This window comes from Rhinolophus sinicus, linkage group LG11 (genome assembly GCF_036562045.2).
Source record: "Rhinolophus sinicus isolate RSC01 linkage group LG11, ASM3656204v1, whole genome shotgun sequence".
Classification (NCBI taxonomy): domain Eukaryota; kingdom Metazoa; phylum Chordata; class Mammalia; order Chiroptera; family Rhinolophidae; genus Rhinolophus; species Rhinolophus sinicus.
Window position 1 is genome coordinate 54,046,583 of NC_133760.1, and position 19,360 is coordinate 54,065,942.

At 42.8% G+C, this 19,360-nt stretch overlaps 1 protein-coding gene across 1 annotated transcript; it reads left to right on the top strand.

Moving 5' to 3' along the window:
• The first annotated feature begins 3,330 nt into the window (after positions 1–3,330).
• Positions 3,331–10,263, top strand: GIMAP6 (GTPase, IMAP family member 6). The gene is made up of 3 exons (XM_074315148.1): positions 3,331–3,679; positions 5,230–5,311; positions 7,607–10,263. Exons 2-3 carry the CDS (start codon positions 5,230–5,232, stop codon positions 8,500–8,502), a joined length of 978 nt encoding a protein of 325 aa, XP_074171249.1. The 5' UTR covers positions 3,331–3,679; the 3' UTR covers positions 8,503–10,263.
• Positions 10,264–19,360: the final 9,097 nt, after the last annotated feature.

Consider the following 19,360-nt stretch of genomic DNA (forward strand, 5'->3'; position numbering starts at 1 on the left):
GGAGCGCATCCTCTCAACCACAAGGCTGCTGGTTCGACTCCTTGACTCCTGCAACGGATGGTGGGCTCTGCCCCCTGCAACTAAGATTGAACACAGCACCTTGAGCTGAGTTGCTGCTGAGGTGCCGCTGAGCTCCCAGATGGCTCAGTTGGTTGGAGCTCGGGCTCTCAACCATAAGGTTGCTGACTCCGCAAGGGATGGTGGGCTGTGCCCTCTGCAACTAACAATGGCAACTGAACCTGGAACTGAGCTGCACCCTCCACAACTAAGACTGAAAGGACAAGAACTTGACTTGGAAAAAGTCCTGGAAGTACACACTGTTCCCCAATAATGTACACTGTTCCCCCAATGAAGTTCCCCCTGGAAGTACACACTGTTCCCCTTCCCCAATAAAAAAATATTTTTTTTAAAAAGTGAACATTTTAAACCTCTAAATCTCCATTAAACCTCCAAAATATTTATCAAACTCGTTTTATAATAGAATACACTCCCTGAAAAACATTATGGTTCCAGCTCTTCACAGAAATTCCAGAGAAAAAAGATGGGATGAAGCATTCAAGTAACTGGAAAAGTCCATCAGGGCCAGAGCATAGAGGAGAAGAAAGAGGCTGTAATAAGATGAGGAGGAAAAGCCGGGAAGTGACCATATTTGGCCTGTGTCACCTAAAGAGGGAAAGGGGGAGGAAAAGCTAAAAAAAAATGATGCTCACAGGTGAGCACACAGACTCACTAAAAGACTACGATTTAATCCCAAGACCACACTTCCCCTTCCTCACGCCTTACCTCCACATCAACAGGTCTCCAGGACAACAACAGTAAATTCAAGCTGCAAGAACTGTAAGAGACAAACTCTATTGAAGAAGGGTCCTTAGAGAAACCCACAGACAACAGGTGAGACAAAACACTGGAGACCTATTTACCTCAGTTCCTAATACACAATACGAGGTCATACGATTAAGTTCGTGAACTTGTTGCAATGATGTTGCTACCTTTTCTGATATCAGAGGGATTATTCATTATGAATTTGTACCAACTGGACAAACAGTTCACCAAGTTTACTATTTGGAAGTGCTGAAAAGGCTGGGTGAAAAAGTTAGACGACCTGAACTTTCGCCAACAATTCATGGCTCATGCCTCACGACAATGCACCAGCTCACATGGCACTGTCTGTGAGGGAGTTTTTAGCCAGTAAACAAATAACTGTATTGGAACACCCTCCCTACTCACCTGATCTGAACCCCAAAGACTTCTTTCTTTTTTTTTTTTAATTTTATTTTATTAAATTTATTGGGATGACAATTGTTAGTAAAATTACATAGATTTCAGGTGTACAATTCTGTATTACATCATCTATAAATCCCAGTGTGTGTTCATCACCCAGAGTCAGTTCTCCTTCCATCACCATATATTTGATCCCCCTTACCCTCATCTCCCATCCCCCACCCCCCACCCCCCTTACCCTCTGGCAACCACTAAACTATTGTCTGTGTCTATGAGTTTCTGTTTCTCATTTGTTTGTCTTGTTCTTTTGTTGTTTTTGGTTTATATACCATATATCAGTGAAATCACATGGTTCTCTGCTTTTTCTGTCTGACTTGTTTCGCTCAGCATTACTCTCTCAAGATCCATCCATGTTGTGACAAATGTTCCTATATCATCTTTTCTTACTGCCGAATAGTATTCCATTGTGTATATATACCACGACTTCTTTATCCATTCATCTATCGAAGGACATTTTGGTTGTTTCCATGTCTTGGCCACCGTAAACAAAGCTGCAATGAACATTGGGGCACACGTGTCTTTATCTCTAAATGTTTTCAGATTTTTTGGGTAGATACCCAGGAGAGGGATTGCTGGGTCATACGGCAATTCTATTCGTAATTTTTTGAGGAACCTCCACACTGCCTTCCATAACGGCTGCACCAGTCTGCATTCCCACCAACAGTGTATGAGGGTTCCTTTTTCTCCGCAAACCTCTCCAACATTTGTTACTATTTGTCTTGTTGATGATAGCCATTCTGACTGGGGTGAGGTGATATCTCATTGTGGTTTTGATTTGCATTTCTCTGATGATTAGTGATGTTGAGCATTTTTTCATATGTCTATTTGCCATTTGTATGTCCTCTTTGGAGAAATGTCTCTTCAAGTCCTCTGCCCATTTTTCAATTGGGTTGTTTGTTTTTTGTTGAGTTGCATGAGTTCCTTGTATATTCTGGATACTAGCCCCTTATCGGAGGCACTGTTTGCAAAAATCTTCTCCCATTCAGTTGGTGGCCTCTTTATTTTGTCAATGGTTTCTTTTGCTGTGCAGAAGCTTTTAAGTTTCATATAGTCCCATTCGTTTATTTTAGCTTTTACTTCCATTGCCTTTGGAGTCAAGTTCATAAAATGCTCTTTGAACCCAAGGTCCATAAGTTTAGTACCTATGTTTTCTTCTATGCAGTTTATTGTGTCAGGTCTTATGCTTAAGTCTTTGATCCATTTTGAATTAACTTTGGTACATGGTGACAAATAGCAGAAAGACTTCTTTCTTTACCTGAAGATAAAGGACATACTAAAAGGAAGACATTTTGATGACATTCAGGACATCAAGGGTAATACGACGACAGCTCTGATGGCCATTCCAGGAAAAGAGTTCCAAAAATGCTTTGAAGGGTGGACTAGGTGCTGGCATCAGTGCATAGCTTCCCAAGGGGGGTACGTCAAAGGTGACCATAGTGATATTCAGCAATGAGGTATGTAGCACTTCTTCTAGGACGAGTTTACAAACTTAATTGTCAGACCTCGTACAGCATGACCAGCTTTCAATAACATTACAAGACATGCTAACAGGTGAGAAAAAACAGTCTGAAGACACAAAGCAAATATTACATCCACTCAGATATGACACAGATCTTGGAATTGTCAGACACAGGATTTCTGTAAGAAATATTTATTTTTAAGAATTGACTCACATGATTGATTATAAGGAATTGGATCATGTGATTGGGCCAAGATCTATAGTCAGCAAAGCAAGACCCAGGAGAGCTGGTGGTGAAATTCTAATCTGAAGACATGAAACTCAAGTCTCGGGAAGAGCCATGCTTCAGTTCAAGTCAAAAGTCCTCGTCTTGAGAGAAAATATTAATGTTTAAGGGAAGGAAGGGTTAGAGAAAGAAAAGAGACAATGAATGTCTGTCATGATAGCAAAGGCATAGGATCGGCCATTCTCAGAAAAGGGGAAAGATCAGTAAAAAATCATTCCCCTGATAAAATTTTCTGAAGGATCTGTTACCTATTTTTTGTCACTGAGTTCTAGTTATCCTAGTTCAGGATAAAAATAACAGTCTCGTGTTCTTGTTTATGTTACCACGGCTGCAGACAAATGCGAACAGCATGGTTTCAGAGTCCGGAAGGCCTAACCCTGAGTGTTCCTACCCACTTCCTGTTTCTCCATCTCACAGCTGACGGCTGCTCTTTCCAGAGCAGTTCTTGAGCTTAGCTTGTGATTGCGTTTTCCTGAAAAATATAAACACTGTCCTCTCTGGGTTTGCACGCTTTCGCCTGCCTCCTCCATTCAGTGTTCCCAGAAGCCTACACTGTGTCAGCCCAAAAAGGAGAAACAAAGAATTCTCAAGAGCAGAAGGGACTTGGAGTCAGGAGACGTGGCTACTCCTCTTGTCTACTGACCAGCAAGGTGGTAAGTCTGAGTGTGGGTGAGTGTGTCTGTTTGTGTTTTGTGTGTGTATCTTTGTGTGTGTTATGTTTGTTTGTATGTTTGTATGTGTGTATATGTGTACATGTGTGGTGTGTGTGTATTATGATTGTGTGTATGTGTGTTGTATATGTATGTGTGTATTTGTATGTTTGTGAGTGTATGTGTGTGTTGTTTGGGAGTGTATGTGTATGTCATGTTGTATGTGTGTTATGTTTGTGTGAATGTGTGTGTGTTGTGTGTATGTGTGTGTTTGTTGTATAATAGAAAGAGCTGTGAGTAAAACATCAGTAGAACTTTGTACGCTTTGTGCCCTGCCTCAAACTCACTACCTAATCTTGGGGTGTTATGCTTATATTATGCTCCCGTGAGTTTTACTTTCTTCTTGAAAAACATAACCGGGATTTATCTGCTCTGTGTTCTATGTTGGAGACAAAAACTGTGACATGTGGCAAAGGTATGAGGCACTGTTCAGGGCATGACCTATGGAGGCCTCGGATCCTTCATCTGGAAACGGTCTCTGACGGTGAAGTTTCCGAGTGTCTTACGAGTTATGGAAAACAGTCATGGGGCTGTGCAGTTTCCTCCCTAATCCCACAGAAAATATGGAGCAGATCTAACAGGATGGGCTCCTAAAATAGGAACTATGTTCGTCTGTGAGGCAGTGTGGGTTGAAGAAAGATGACGAGAGTTCCTAGTTAGAGTGACATGTCCCTCATTGCAAACAGGACTAGGAGTTGCTCTAGGAAGTGTCACAAAATGTGTTGGAATCTTATAGGGGAAGAGACCCCAGGAACACCTAGTTCAGGCCCAGCAGTCACACTTCTGGGGACACTGAGGCCCAGGCAGGGTGGCCATCCTAACTGATGGTCACGGAGATGAGCACTGGGGTCTCCTGGCTCCCAGCAATCTGTCCCCCACCCCACGAAGTCCCTGGGCCGAGGCTGTCAGCCTCCTCACCACAGCACCCAGCCACCTACCTCTCAGCCGTCTGCCATCCTCACTGCCAAGACTTCCTCAGAGCTCAATCCTGGACTGCTCTTTCTGGCACCTACACGCACCCCCCTCCGACCCCCCCCCCCCCAGTCAGCCCCAGCTTCCTGCTTATGGCCTCCAGCACACTCTGTCCACACATCTTCCCACTGCCCTCAGGACACAGTGTCAGACCTGCTTCTGCCTCCCTGCCCCTTGGTCCCCCTCACAGGACAGCGCCAGGACACTCTGTCCATCTAAATGCCACCCATCCCTCAGGCTGCAGGCCAACTGCACCTTCTCCATGAAATCGCTTACACTCACGATGCAGACCAGAGAGGAGAGAGAGAGAGAGAGAGAGAGAGAGAGAGAGAGAGAGAGAGAGAGAGACCCTAAAGGAGGTAGAGAATGTCTCAGACCTTCCTCCCCTCTCCTCAATGAGTTCACTCCCCCCCCCCCACAAACTAATGCAAAAAATTTTCTTCTGATAAGAGAAAGGCAAAGTCAGGCGCCTCTTAAAATTCGGTTGGAAAATCAGTCAGACATGTTATTATTTTCTCTAGATGGAAGAAGAAGACTATGAACATTGCGGGGACAATCCCACAGAAGCGCTGTCCCAGCAGTCTGAACCAGACACGTCGGGAGGTAAAATGACTTTCTAGCATAAGTGAACTTGAGAGCAGTGCGGACGGGCGTGTTTGATGTGCAGGGGGTGCACTTGGAGAGGCAGCAGAGTTCAACCCAGTCAAAGGCCCATGGGATGGCCTTTGGCTGTGGCCTCTCTTTACCCCCACCAAAGAAGAGGGAGAGGCCTCCGACAGGCATAGGGAGAAAGGAGGGAGATAGCACCAGTCACCCCTTGACTATCTCTGTGCCAGTCCCAAGGGAAGGGTCTGCACTTGCCTTCTCAGAAGGTGGGTGTGACAAGATGACTCGCCTTGGTGGAGGCTTGGAAGCCAACAGACCCTATGTGGGCGCTTGGCTGGTTCAGATATGGGAGCGCTCAGAGTCATCAAAACACCACGGGAACAAGCAGCATGTGCTCGGCCGCTGCCTCAGAACTCTGCTGGGCCTTCTCAAGTGGTTCTCTCCCCAAGAAACTATTTCATCAGGGTCAGGCACTTAATTGTCATGGGCTCAATTAGTCATCCAACCTGGGGAGGCAGAATTTAGGGATGCTGAAATCCATCCATTTTCCTGGCCAGAAGGAATTGTGATTCATTATGCATTTTAACACAAATGTTTTTTTCCTAAATGGACTTCAATGGCCCAAGCCATTGGGAGAAAGCCATATTAATAAACTGTGTAGGAAAATTACCAATACAAGTGCTGACACCTGATTTACCCTTACTCATAACAATCAGCGTTAAATATTATTTTAAAAGTCCTCTCCAAAGCTCAAATGATGTATCTGGCTTGAGAGTCCAGAGGTGTGTCCTGGCTCCAGATGGAGATACTGTCTTCGCCCAATTGCCGATTGGCTGGGAGGGCAAGGATGAACAGCCCACCTTCCATGCTTCCTTGAAATTCCCTTGCATTCAGTCATTCTTTCAGGCCACCCAGGCAAGCTGGAGGGAGCCAATGTCATCAGGCAGAAGTGGTTGGTGGGCCAGCCAGTCAAGGGTGCCAATCGTGCCGTTAGGAGGCTTAGGGATCTGTTGTTGAGACACATCAATGTCTTCAATGTGGACCGACTTGGAAACCAGCCGTCACCTGGCTCTTCTCTAGGTGCTCTGGGCCTGACACCTGAAAGGCCAGGAGAAGGAATTCTCTTCCTGCCCTTCAGGCCCAGCCATTTCCAAAAATCTTGACATTGGTTTCTCAACATTAGGTTGGCATCTCCAAGTCTTCTGTCAGCGGATGGTTCTGATATTTGGCTGGGTGAGAATGTTCAGCCCAAACTTCAAAAATGCAGCTTAAGAACACGACCCCACTACACCTCTGTGCTGTGGAGCCTGGGCCTGGCGGAAAGGTCCCACACACCCAACATTCACTGTTGGAAAAGCTGACGGAGTCGGTGTGGTCAGTCACCTCGGGGATAAGATGCAGACATGGAAGCCACACACTTCTGTCTTCACCACTCAGGGACACCTGGGGACGCTCAGGGGCCCATATTCACGATGGGCTGATTCCCATCTGGGTGAGAACAGGTACCCCTGAGAAGAAGTTTCAAAATCTAAACAAAATGAGGTTTTCTACCACAGTGTCCAGCAATTCTACTTCTGAGTACATACCCCAAATAATTGAAAGCAGGGACTCAAACAGGCATCTGTATACCGATATTCATAGCAGCATTAATCACAGTAGCAAAAAGGTGTCCATATATATGAATGAACAACATGTGGTCCATCCATCCAATGGAATATTATTCAGCCTTGAAAAAGAAGGAAATCCTGACACAAGCCAGCAGCATGGATGAACCTTGAAAACACTGTGCCAAGTGAAATAAACCAGACACAAAAAGTCAAATATTGCAGGATTCTTCTTATCAGTGGTCGCTTGAATAGCACAGTAGACAGAAAGTAGAAGAGTGGTTACCAGGGGCTGAGGGTGGGGAGAATGAGGGGTTATTGTTTCATGGGGACAGAGTATCAGTTGGGGATGATGAAACAAATTTTTGAGATGCGTAAAATATTTGAGATGAACCCACAACAGTGTGAATTGAGTACAATTCAGCCACTGAATTATACACCTAAAAGTAGCTAAAACAGCAAGTTTTATGCTATGTATATTTTACCCCCCACAAAAAACAAAGTTACCGAAAAAAAAAGAATGTGAGCCCAATGTAGGTCTCAGGTACAGATGCTGGCCTCTGTCTCTACACCCAGGACATATGTCCCTGAGGACAGGGAGCATTCCCAAGGCCGAGGACTCTGATGGGCCTAAATGGGGTGGACAGGCTCTAATCCCAACCTCTCTGCTTTCTCTTGATGATTCTAGATCTAACGGAGAAGGAACAGACCACAAAGACACTGAGGCTCTTGCTGGTGGGGAAAACTGGAAGTGGGAAAAGTGCAACAGGAAACAGCATCCTTGGCAGGGAAGTGTTTGAGTCTAAACTCAGTGCTACACCTGTGACCAAAGCCTTCCAGAAAGAGAGCCGAGAATGGTCTGGGAAGGAACTCGAGGTGATCGACACCCCTGATATGTTGTCCCCTTCGGCTCCTCCGGAAGTGGCGGTCCGGGAAGTCTGTACCGCCATTGTCGTCTCCTCCCCAGGGCCGCACGTTGTGCTCCTGGTGACACAGCTGGGCCGGTTCACAAAGGAGGACCAGGACGTGGTCAGGCGCCTCCAGGAGGTCTTCGGAACGGGCATCCTGTCCTACACCATCCTGGTGTTCACCCGGAAGGAAGACCTGGACGGTGGCTCTCTGGACGAGTATCTGCGTGAGACTGACAACCGGGAACTTGCTGAGCTGGACGTGATGTGTGCGCGGCGCCACTGTGGCTTCAACAACAAGGCGGAGGAGGTGGAGCAGGAGGCCCAGCTGATGGAGCTCATGCAGAACATCGAGGAGATCCTGTGGGAAAATGGAGGCCATTTTTATAGCAACAAGGTTTACCAATACTTCCAGCAAAACGTTCTGCTGAGAGAAGTGAAGGGAAGGCAAATAAGCCAGGAACTATGCCCTGAGGAAGTGCTCAGCGAGGTGTCCGTGATGGACGACCTGTGCCAAATCCAGAAGGAATCTGAGGAGACTAACAAACCTCTCCTGAAGAAGACATGCACCTGTTGGAGCGCACCCTGGGCTCTACTGATATACAACTATGTCACGTCAGCCCTCATGTCCAGCTCCCAGGCCACCACTTGCCCTCTCCATCCCATGCGTCACTGACCAGCCCAGTCTCCGGGTCAATGTCTGGTGTGTGAGGGGATGTGGGTTCCAGAGTTCCCAGCTCACAGCCAGCTCCTTCATCACATCATCCAGAAGACGCAAGTGCTCCTTCCTCTGCCCTGGTCCACACACTCTTCTCAGGTGGAACCTCAGACCCATTGGCATTGAATTTCTTGACGTTCTTGTCTTTACCCTCATAGAACCAAAGCTTCCCGAGGGCAGGCCTGTGCCTCATTCTTCCAGGACCCTCACAGCATCCTGGTCAACTGGACTCTCTCCTTGAGCAATGAGAGCAAATCAGTGGGACAATGACTAGGCGACTTTACATCTCTTGGGCTATGTCCTGGCCTGTGAAGGGGCAGACATAATGACTTTTAAGGTTCGTGTTGTGTGTGGTGGGTCAGGACATAACAATGGCTCTGTGACATGCGGGGAGGGACAACTGCTGGGATGGGGAGGAGAAGGCCAGTGGAAACAGGGAAGGGGCAGAAGGAGAAGCCCTTTTATTCAGCCCTGAAAGAGGCCATGGAATCACAACAAATGAGCTCCGTGGGAACTTCCTGGTGGCGATGATTGGCAAAGTTGGGTGCGTTAAGGAAGGAGCCAGGCCAGGTCAGGAAGGCAGACCCTAGACCTGGCTACAGGACGTGGAGGCCCCAGGAGGTGCCAAGGGGACTTGTGCAGAGAGGAGCACTTCCCTACTGCGGACTTAGGTTAGGGAGGTCATGCACCATTATTTCCGCTCTCAACATGTCCTCGTTTGTGTTAGAAAACAGGTGATTTTCAACCCTGTCTCAGCCTGACCTGCAACCCTTTCCCTTCTCACTTGATAGTGGGAAGAAAACGTGGATGGGGTGAGTTTCTGGGTGTGTAAATGGGTCCCCCAACAAGGTATGTGGGGGTGTAGAGTGGAGGGAGGCAGAGAAGAAAGGGAACCTGCAAAGGTAGCAGTGGAATGACTCAGACATTGTCTGGAGCGGCTGTGTGGTTGGTGGGAGGACGGCATGGCGTGGGTGGCTTTCTGGAGCGCTGCTCCTACAGACAGGGTTCCTATGGAGTGGGATGGAAGAGGACCAGAAGACAGCAGGATGTTGGGCTGGCTGTGGCCTCTGACGCGTGCCATCGAACCTCGCAAAGAGACTGACATGCTTCAGATGCACCTCAGCTTCTCTGAGGTTCAAGATGCTCCTTGGGGAGTCTGATCAACTGATGGAAATGGGATAGGAGGGAACGGGGAGGGGCAGAGTGGGGGGTACCCCCTGATAGTCCCCTCTTTTCCTTTCTTCAAGCTGTGTGGCAGAGGATCTCTACTACCTTCCCCTGGAAGGGGTGGGACGTGAGACTGGGGGTAACAGTGCTGGGGGACAATCAGAAATTCGAGACGCAACCTCAGGTCTGTCTGGAGGCTCATCCGCCTGCCAGAGATCTCCTATCAGATGCCCTGTCAGTACCTTGATGTCCCAGGCTGGAGGCCATGGCGTCCACCTTGCCCAGACATGGTGGACTTCCAAGAACGATGGAGCATTTCTTTTGCTAAAAGATTCAGAAAAGTGTCCCAAGGTAGAACAGAAACTTATTTTGGTGTATACTTAAGATAGCCTTTGTGCAAGGACCGTTTATTAATTGAGCGATCCGTTTCCCACTGAAATACAGTATTTGTCGTCTATTAAATTTTCATACTCCCTAAGATCCATGTCAGGATTTTCAATTCTGTTCCTGTCTTCTATTCTTCTATATGAATAAAATATTGATTTGATTATAGTGGCTTTGATTTACTCACTTGTATATTTCCTTTGTTATTCTCAGGCATTTATTCTTCTGTGTGAAAAGTAAAATCCTTTGTTTAATTTTCAGTAAAGCCTTACTGGCATTCCAGTTGGAATCATCTTACATTTACTTACTAAGTTTGGGAAAATTGGTAGATACTTCAAGGATATGTGACTCAAGGTCATGTTGTTTCTAAGTGAACAGACTCACAACTTCAGAGCTATTGAATAAAAGTTAACACCATTTGCATTTCCATTGGGATAACAATACATTTCTTTAAGTGTTGATTTAACTGTTAGCTTAATTAATTTCATAATAGAAAATACAAGCATTTCACCAAATGACACTCATTCTGTGATTCTAAATGGCAAGTCACTCAAAATATGGCATTCATTAAAAATTCCACCAGGAATTATTTTTAATTATATACGATGTTTTCTCTCCTTGATTACTAAAAATCAGAGAGGGTGCCTCCCACAACATTTCAGGATGATGGATAGATGTTGTCACAGTGCCATCACTCCCTCTGGCTCAGAGAATAGGGGAGGCACATGTGGGTATGTTCTGGAAACTCCACAGTCTGTGAATCAGTAAGAAAGATGTGGTGTGGGAGGGGGCGGGGTGGGGAGAGAGGGTTGTCTTGGCCAAGGCTATGAAAATAGTGAACGTTGGAATTTGTTCATTTTGAAAACTATCTCAACACTAGAGTAAAGCATGAAGAAGAGGGATTGGGTGATTTGAAGAGCCCAAATGAGTCCGAGCTTGTTTGCTCCTTGGTGGGTCAAAGCAGCAGCTGAAAAATCTCAGGGAAGTTTTCCAGCTCCCAATTCTTCTGGAATAACATTGATAAACTATGTAGAAAATACATAATAATAATAACAACAACAATGATAATAATAATTTTAAAACAACTGCATGATGGCACTAGGAAGTGACCAAATACAAACAGACACTGTAGGAGACTCGACCCTTTAGTTAAGGGTCAAGATGAGGGGACCACACTACCGCCACACGTATGTGGTTTCCCCCTGAAAGCACTGCCTGGCCTGCTGACACAGTAATAGGACTCAGGCAGACATTTACAGTGACCTGAGAGAAAGAGGATGGAGTTTGCAGGCAGCCAGAGCAGGTAGAAATTGATGGGGGACTCCCAAAAAGAACAGAGCCACAGAGGGAGTGGGGGCATTAGAAATTCTGCATATAAACTCACCTCACATCTTTAGCTGACCCAGGCACTTTAATCTCCAAACGGTCCAGGGAAAATTGTTCTGGGAGGTTGGAAGAGCTGGTCAATAAAGTCAGCAGTTGCCCATAGCAACAACGACAGAATTTGAGACTCCAGTCCACCAGGTATTCTGCTGAAATACGAAAAGGGTTATACTTTAGGAGTAAAAACCAAATCAGGACAAAGGGATTTGCCTAAAGGAAGAGCAAAATTGGAGTTGTCCCTTATAAATAATGTCTAAAACCAAGCCTTTCCAAGATCAAAATGATCTGCCCATAATTTATTAGTAAGTGCCCACTTAAATTATGAACAAACTCAATAATCTTCAAAAGAAGATAATATCCATAGATCTACCAGCATGTTATCTAAAATATCCCACAAACTATTAAAAATTCTTCTTTTCTAACATAATGCTAGAAAGCTATAAAATTCCCCTCCATGCATGTCTATCTATATCTCATAAATTTTTGTATATTCTGTTTTCACTATCATTCAGTTTAAAATATTTTCTATATTCTTTGCGATGTCTTTTTTCTTTTCACTCATGGATTATTTAGAAGTCTGTCCAAATGTTTGAGTATTTTCTAGAAATTGCCTTATCCAATACGGAAGCCACGACCCACAAGTGGCTAGCCCTTGAAATGTAGCTGGTGTAGCTGAGAAACTGAATTCTAAATTTTATCTAATTAAAAATTTAAATTTTATCTCATTTTAAACATGATCTAGTTTGAATTTAAATTTAAAAATGGAAGCAGTGCAAAATATTTTACCATGAAGCACAGTTTTGTTGTTTTGATAGAAATATATTTCCCTCTAACTGCTGTGTCACATATTACTGCTGTATTGCAATTCAAGTGTCAGCCACGTGCCTAGTTTCTAGTATTACACCTAAACACGTCATGGATCTAGTCAATGCCAATAGATGGATGCTTTTGAATAATCTTTTTTACACACTGATGTAATACTTTTATTTGAATGGCTTCTGTAGACAGCATGAGTTATGGTGATACCCACCTACATTGTAGTTGGCAATTACGTGTAAATATTGATTATTATTTCATTTGTAAATAATTTTTAGTTTCAAAAACAAGTATGGACACATTTTTAACTCTAAAATGAAGGTGTGATACAGATGCAGAATGAACGGAGATGACTAAATGAGTACTGTGACTGGCACGGGAAAGGGAGACTGGAAGAAGCTTAGTTACAAAATTCCTGACAAATAGCAATTGCAATTTGCTGCAGTGCAACAAAACAAAACAACAATGAAAAACTGTTAGAGACATTTTCAGCAAAGAGATAGGGAATTTGATGAGACATTTCTTCTCAACAATCAAAAACAGAGTTGACAAAGCTAGGAACTGGAGCCAGAATTAAATGTCCAACAAAACAACCCTAAACCATTTTAATAGGAGCTGAACTTGTTAGTTGAGACAGTTATTAAACCGCTTGGATTAAATTGCACAAAAACAAGAAAAATACTTTTAGATGGAGAGATGGTAAAAGAGATTATTACTTTGGTTATGGAAAGTTTTGTCGGAAAACTTTAAGGATAAAAAATTTTAAAGTATATAAAACATGAACTACCTTCCATAACGGCACCAAACAATTGCTCATTGAAGACAATACCTTTTTTAATAACACCAAAGATTGATTTAAAATCTGAAAAATTGTATTTTTCTTTAGCGCTACATGAGAACTGTAATGAAAGTCACTGCCTAAATAATACTTAAGTCTTAAAGGATTCCCAAATCTATGAAGAGAAACCGTAAGCTCAAGGAAAAAAATTCAGCTTAGTGGCACAGATATTTTCAAATCTTTTGAACCTGTCAGATGAGAATTTTAATAAATGTTTGGCACAAATCCTCCATAATGGAAGCACCTGCATTAGACTCCAGTCTGACTCTCATGCTCTATGCCCCAGAATCACTGGACCATGTCTTCTTCACTTCTGGATCCCACCTTTATTTTGTCTCTATTGTTTCTAGAAACAATTCATCTTCCTCCACTTATACAGAGTATTTGATTAGGAAAATGGAAGTCATATAGGTATTAAAAGTAGGATGGTGGTTTCAGGAGCCATGAGGTGAAACACAGCTGCTGTGTGTTTGCAATAGCTGCCAGACGACAATGGTACTCCTTCTCGTCCATATTCCAAATCTCGCGGGAGTGCCTCTCATCTACAGACTCCAACCTGGACCATCCAGAGAGGGATAATAAGGAATGTCGTTCCAGCCTCCTTCCCTGTGATGCAGAGAACACAGAGGTACAATCGATGGTGCCATGTTGACAGCAGAGGATTTAGCACAGCTGAATAATTCATGTGTAAGAGTTCACCTTATATCTGACTTTCTTTTGGAAACATTTTGATCTCATCCAAGATAACAAACAAGGACTTACACCTATTTGATGCTGGGTATGCCCAGGACAAAGTATGAATTCATTATCTTGTATTTTACGTACTTGTCGTCTCAGTGTACTAATGTATACTGCCGTCATAGTGGGTGGAAGCGAATTTCTCCATCTTTCCCCCAAGTTCCTGGTGTACATGAGGCACTCACTAAATATCTTTTCACCCTACCCCTTGGAGATTTGCTGCAACTTCGCTCAGACTACATTTCCACAGCATAGAGTCCAGAATCTTTCATGCTCTTTTGGGGAACTTTCTGAGCTCGCTTCCTCATGCTTCCTCTGTTTTCAGTCATGTGCCACTGTCCTCTATTTTCCCCATTTCACGTAGACTTGAAATTCAGCTCTTTAGCTGGCTTCCATGATAACAAGATATATGAAGCGTTTTGTAGGCTTTAGCTTCTTTATTGGAGATTTTGAAAGTCACGGAGGGTGTGTGGGGGGTCCCACCAGCAGCACTCAGCACCAAGCTGACTGTCTTCCCTCTGTAAAGAGGAAGAGCTTACCCCTCCATACACAGGAAGGAGAAGCTTTGGGGTGACGCTTCACAAATTATCTCCTTCTTGAAAGAGGCAGAGGTTGACTTTTTCAGGATGTGAGGATCTTAGGAGAGCCTGACGTCCATTAGCCCACTTCCTACTATTCTTTTTACTGTTGAAAAACAGGAAGCAGACTGTCCTCTGTCCCTTTTGGCCGTTGGTGACCAGATACGACCTGCACTTTGGTTCCTTGTTTCATTCTTCAGGCAGACCAAAAAAGTTCTCTTTTTGGCAGGTTCAGCTGAGTCTGACTCTTGGGTTTTAGCTTCTCAGATTGTGACTCTCTGATTGTCAGGTGGCCCCATATGTGCAACTAGGTCCCTTCCATTCAGAGAGAATAATCAAGTCCCCTCATTTTGGCCTCTGGTCCCTGCTATGGTCTCCACTTCACCTTTACTAGGCAATCCAAGACTTTTGTGGGTAGACTTTTCCTTTGGAGTCCTGGAGGGGTGAGGGGTCTTTGGCACACTGGATATAGCGGGTAACACTGGGAAATGCCTTGAACATTATCGAAGCGATTTTTCCTTTTTAAACACAGAATATTGACTCCAGTGTGGTCACTCTCAAAGTGTGGTCCCAGAGCAGCAGAACCCGTAACTCCTGAGAACTTGTTAGAATTCAGGTTCTCAGGCTCCACCCCACACGAACTGAATCAGAAATTTTGTATTTAAACAAGCCTTCCAGGTGGCTCTGATGCATGCTAGCGCTTCACAGAAGACAGAGGGGACACCTGAATACTCCGTTTCTACTATTAAAAACCATCGACAGGATTTTGTCAAAAGATGACAGCCTTTAGACCTGGGTATTTTCTTTAGAGCGGATTGTCTATATTCTATCACTTACTCAACTTGCATAACAAGGTCCAGGTGTCATTTGTCTAGGCAATAACGTTTTATACAGAAGAAGTCCTGATAAGAAGAGATGGGAAACCCCTTCCTCTTAGAGGGGAAAGGGAACAGGAAAGAAGGCAGAAGATGAGTAATCAAATGTGTCCCAAATTGCATCTCTCCAGGTTTAGGACACAAGTATATCAGGTAATGGAGTTCTAGTCACTTCTTGACCTGTGGTCGGGGAAGTGCCCTCGGGGAAAAAGGCTTTCAAATATGGATGTCACCTTAAATAGTTCTTATTTCAAGGATGGGGACCCTTTACTTTCTATCTGGTTTGGGTTGCTCTCCAGTATTGGATTTTTAATAGTTTATCTGTAGAATAGTTAAGTCTTTTATAAACTTTTTTGTCATTTTTGGAACCAGACTCAAGCACTGAGGTTTTATTTTCCTGTCCTTTCCATGGTTCATGTGTAGAAAGAACAGGAGTTTAGAAAGTTTGGTTAGACGATTGTCTAAGGAATCTCCACAGGGTCAGAGTGAGGAGGCTTTGGAGCGAGGGGTGGAGCAAATTCACGCAGGCTGCACACGGCACGTGCTGCCAGTCACCTGCTTATTAGCCATTTTCACCTTCCTCCTTCCTAACAAAACTGCATCTTGCTTATGAAAGCAATGTGCCCACGTGAAGTACCAAATTGCACAATGTTTCTTGCAGCTGGGTTCATGATAGGACCATGAGATACAAACAGAAGTCGTGTGGGGATTTCTGGGTTGGCTTTGCTTTTGGAATATAAATGCCATTCTGTCTCCCTTATTATTTGCATTTTCTTTCCATTTTTAATTCAGACATGATGCTGAAGGTGAAGTAGCCATCTTGCCCTCTGAGGACAAAATTACTTGCAAAGACTGGTGAAGCAGGTAGGGAGGAAAAAATCAAGTTCTTTGGATAGTTACATCAGCTCCGGACTTCTCCTTGTATCAAAATTGAAGCTTTTTGTTTGTTAAGCCGCTTCAGTGAAGTTTCTCTGAAATGCAGCCAGACACACTTTCGGGCGGATATTCCAGGACAGAATGAGAGTCATTGTCACAGCAGCCACAGAGCATTTGAGACCAACAGAGCCAAGCTGTGGTCAGTCAGCCAACGAGCACCCCAGGGGTACTGCCGGGACTGAGAAATTCACTCCGGGTCACACCAGCCTGCGGCCTTCCTTTTTGGGGGCCAGCAGGACTTCAGAGACCTGATAGGCAAGGAACATCACCCAAGTAGAGAGACAGAGGTTGAGGTCTGGGGACCCCATCTTTCTCCACAAACTACAATGTCACATAAAGCATTCATCCCACTGAGGGAGAGAACCACGATGGTTGGCAGATGGCTCTCTAAGTCACCTAAATAGAAAGACTGGACACCACCTAAGGGGACTCCTTCACAGATCACATTGGACTGGTTTAAACAAGATTAAACATTTAGTTATATTTTTTTTTCCTAGAAGTAATGGATGGGAGCTAGGAAAGCTTTTAAAAAATTAAAATGTACATTTTCTCTTTATATTCCAAATGTAGCCTATGTTTCATTTTGCCATGTAGGCTGTTTCCAGTGAATTTGAAGTTGTTCCACAAGGAGTAATTTGCTTAAAGTCTTGGAGGATTCATTTCCGCAAGCTTGTTTGAATTCTGTTTCCTACAAAAGCAGCTATTGCCTCAAGAGGAATTAAAAATAGAATTAAAATTTCCCTATCTCATGATCCTTTCTCACAAATTCTATATCAGAGACATAATGCTATATGCCACATGACACAGTAAGCATGTTTATAAAGTAAAAACTACAGGAATTGCAAGGTGCTACAGATTAAAATACCCCAATAGTAGGAGACCTTAATGCAGCATTTTCAGTACAGTACAAGACAAATAAAATAGACAAAAAATAGGTAAGGAGATAGAAGAATGAAACAACATAATGAAGAAAGTAGATCTCCTGGATATATAGAAAATGCACTCTTTGCAATAATAACAGAGAATATTCCCTTTTTTGCAGACACACATGGAATATTCACAAAAATTGATCATAATAGTAAACATTAGCAAACATCAGAGTTCCATAAAGTCAAAATATTACAAACGACATTTTCTGATTACAGTGCAATAAAACCAGAAATTACTTTAGAAAACCATACCTTCTGTTGAACAACTCTTGCTGAAAAGAAAAATAGAAATGGAGACTAGGATTTCTTAGTCTCTAGAATTTTTAATAATGAAAATACTGAATATCAGAAGTTATAGGATTCATTTAAAGAAGTGATCAGAGGAAAATGCATTGCATTCAAGACTTTTTCAATAAAAATAAAAGAATGAAAATAAATTAAATTCTCATAAAAAAGACTAGACAAAGTACAATAAAGTAAATCAAAAGAAAGCACAACTATGGAAAAGAAAAATTAATGTAGTAGAGAATAAGAAACATTAGGCCTAATTAGTAAATCAAAATCCTGGTTTCTTGAAAAAAAATTAAAATAGAAAAAGTACTAATTAACTGATTCAAAAACAAAAGAGAGAAAAGGGCACAAACAAAATTTCCAATATGGCAAGAGGAAATAACCACTGAAATTCACGAAATTTTGAAAAGTTAAAACCTGTTTGCAAAGAAATTTGAAAACCTAAATGAAATGGATAATTTCCTAAGTAAATGCAGATTACCAAAATTGCCTCTATTAGAAAGAGAAAATTTAAATGGACCAATTTTCATGCAATAACTAGAGAAAGTGATTAAGGAGCCACACCACAAAGAAAGCAACAGGGCCACACTGTTTTGTACGGGAATTCTTCCAAACCTTCAAAGTCCAAATAGTTCCAGTGCTCTTTAAATTGCTCCAAAGCATTGAAAAATGAAGGAAATGTCCTTATTTCCTTTCCAAAACAAATATAACATTAATAACCTAAGCCTGGTAATGAAAGTATGAAAAAATAAATCTATATACTGTTATGTTTCATGAATAACAATACAAAAGTACTAAATACAATATTAGCAAATAGATTCCAAAACCATATAAAGAATGTGATATATCATCATGAACTGGGACTCAAAACAATGAAATGAAAAAGTCACTCAAAACTGGAAATCTAGTATCATTTGCTTTATTAATAGATTTCAGGAGAATCATAAGATTATTCTCATAGATGATTTTTAAAAAGTCTTTGACAAAATTCGATAGCCATTCATGATAAAAACTCTCAAGAAAATAGTGATAGGGAGATACTTCCTTAATATGATCACACACACACACACACACACACACACACACACACACACCATATACCACTGTGGTGCCGAATCTCACTTACTTAACACTAAAGACACGTTCAGGAACAAAGAAAGCACGCCCACCTGCTGTTATTCAACAATATAATGGAGGTTTTAGCCAACGCAATTAGACAAGAGAAATCAATTAGGGGCATAAAAATAAGTAAAGAAGAAGTGATAAAAAACTGTGGTACATCCATAAGATGGAATACTACTCAGCAATAAAAGAGAACAGCTATTGCTACACACAACTTGAATGATTCTCAAAATCATTATGCTAAGTGAAGGAAGCCAGTCTCAAAAGGGACTTTGTTTTACTTATTTCCAGATTCTCAGTGTCTGGTATAAAATCTACCACCAAGTACAAACAGTCAATGACTGTTGATGAATGGATGACTAGGTACAAACTCCCAAAATGCTTGAGAGAAGGGAACTTGCCTCTTCTATTTTATATTAATTAGAATGCATGGTAGTTGTGAAGGACCTTGTCTCTGCCTCCTGCCCTGGGAGACAAATGGGAACCCTGCTCTTGGGGGTTTTCACAGGGGCTTCTCATCTCCTCCCTGCTTCTCAGGAGGAGAACCTTTTTCTTTGCCTAACTTACAGCATAACCTGAATGCAAGAGAAAAAATAATTGAATGTGCATTTACACAGAAAATAACCCTAGCCGTTAACAACATTTTTTTTTTCATGTTAAACCTGTACTTACTTTTTCTTGGAAGGTATATGTGGCTCTTTGGTTAAATATTTGCTTATAGAAGGTTTGTGGTACAATAGGATGTTAAACTCCTATCTT

Excerpts from the sequence above, each read along its gene's own strand:
- GIMAP6 (XM_074315148.1), top strand. The coding sequence starts at position 5,230 with ATGGAAGAAGAAGACTATGAACATTGCGGGGACAATCCCACAGAAGCG. Across the intron at positions 5,312-7,606 it reads TGAACCAGACACGTCGGGAG|ATCTAACGGAGAAGGAACAG; the intron begins GTAAAATGACTT and ends TGATGATTCTAG.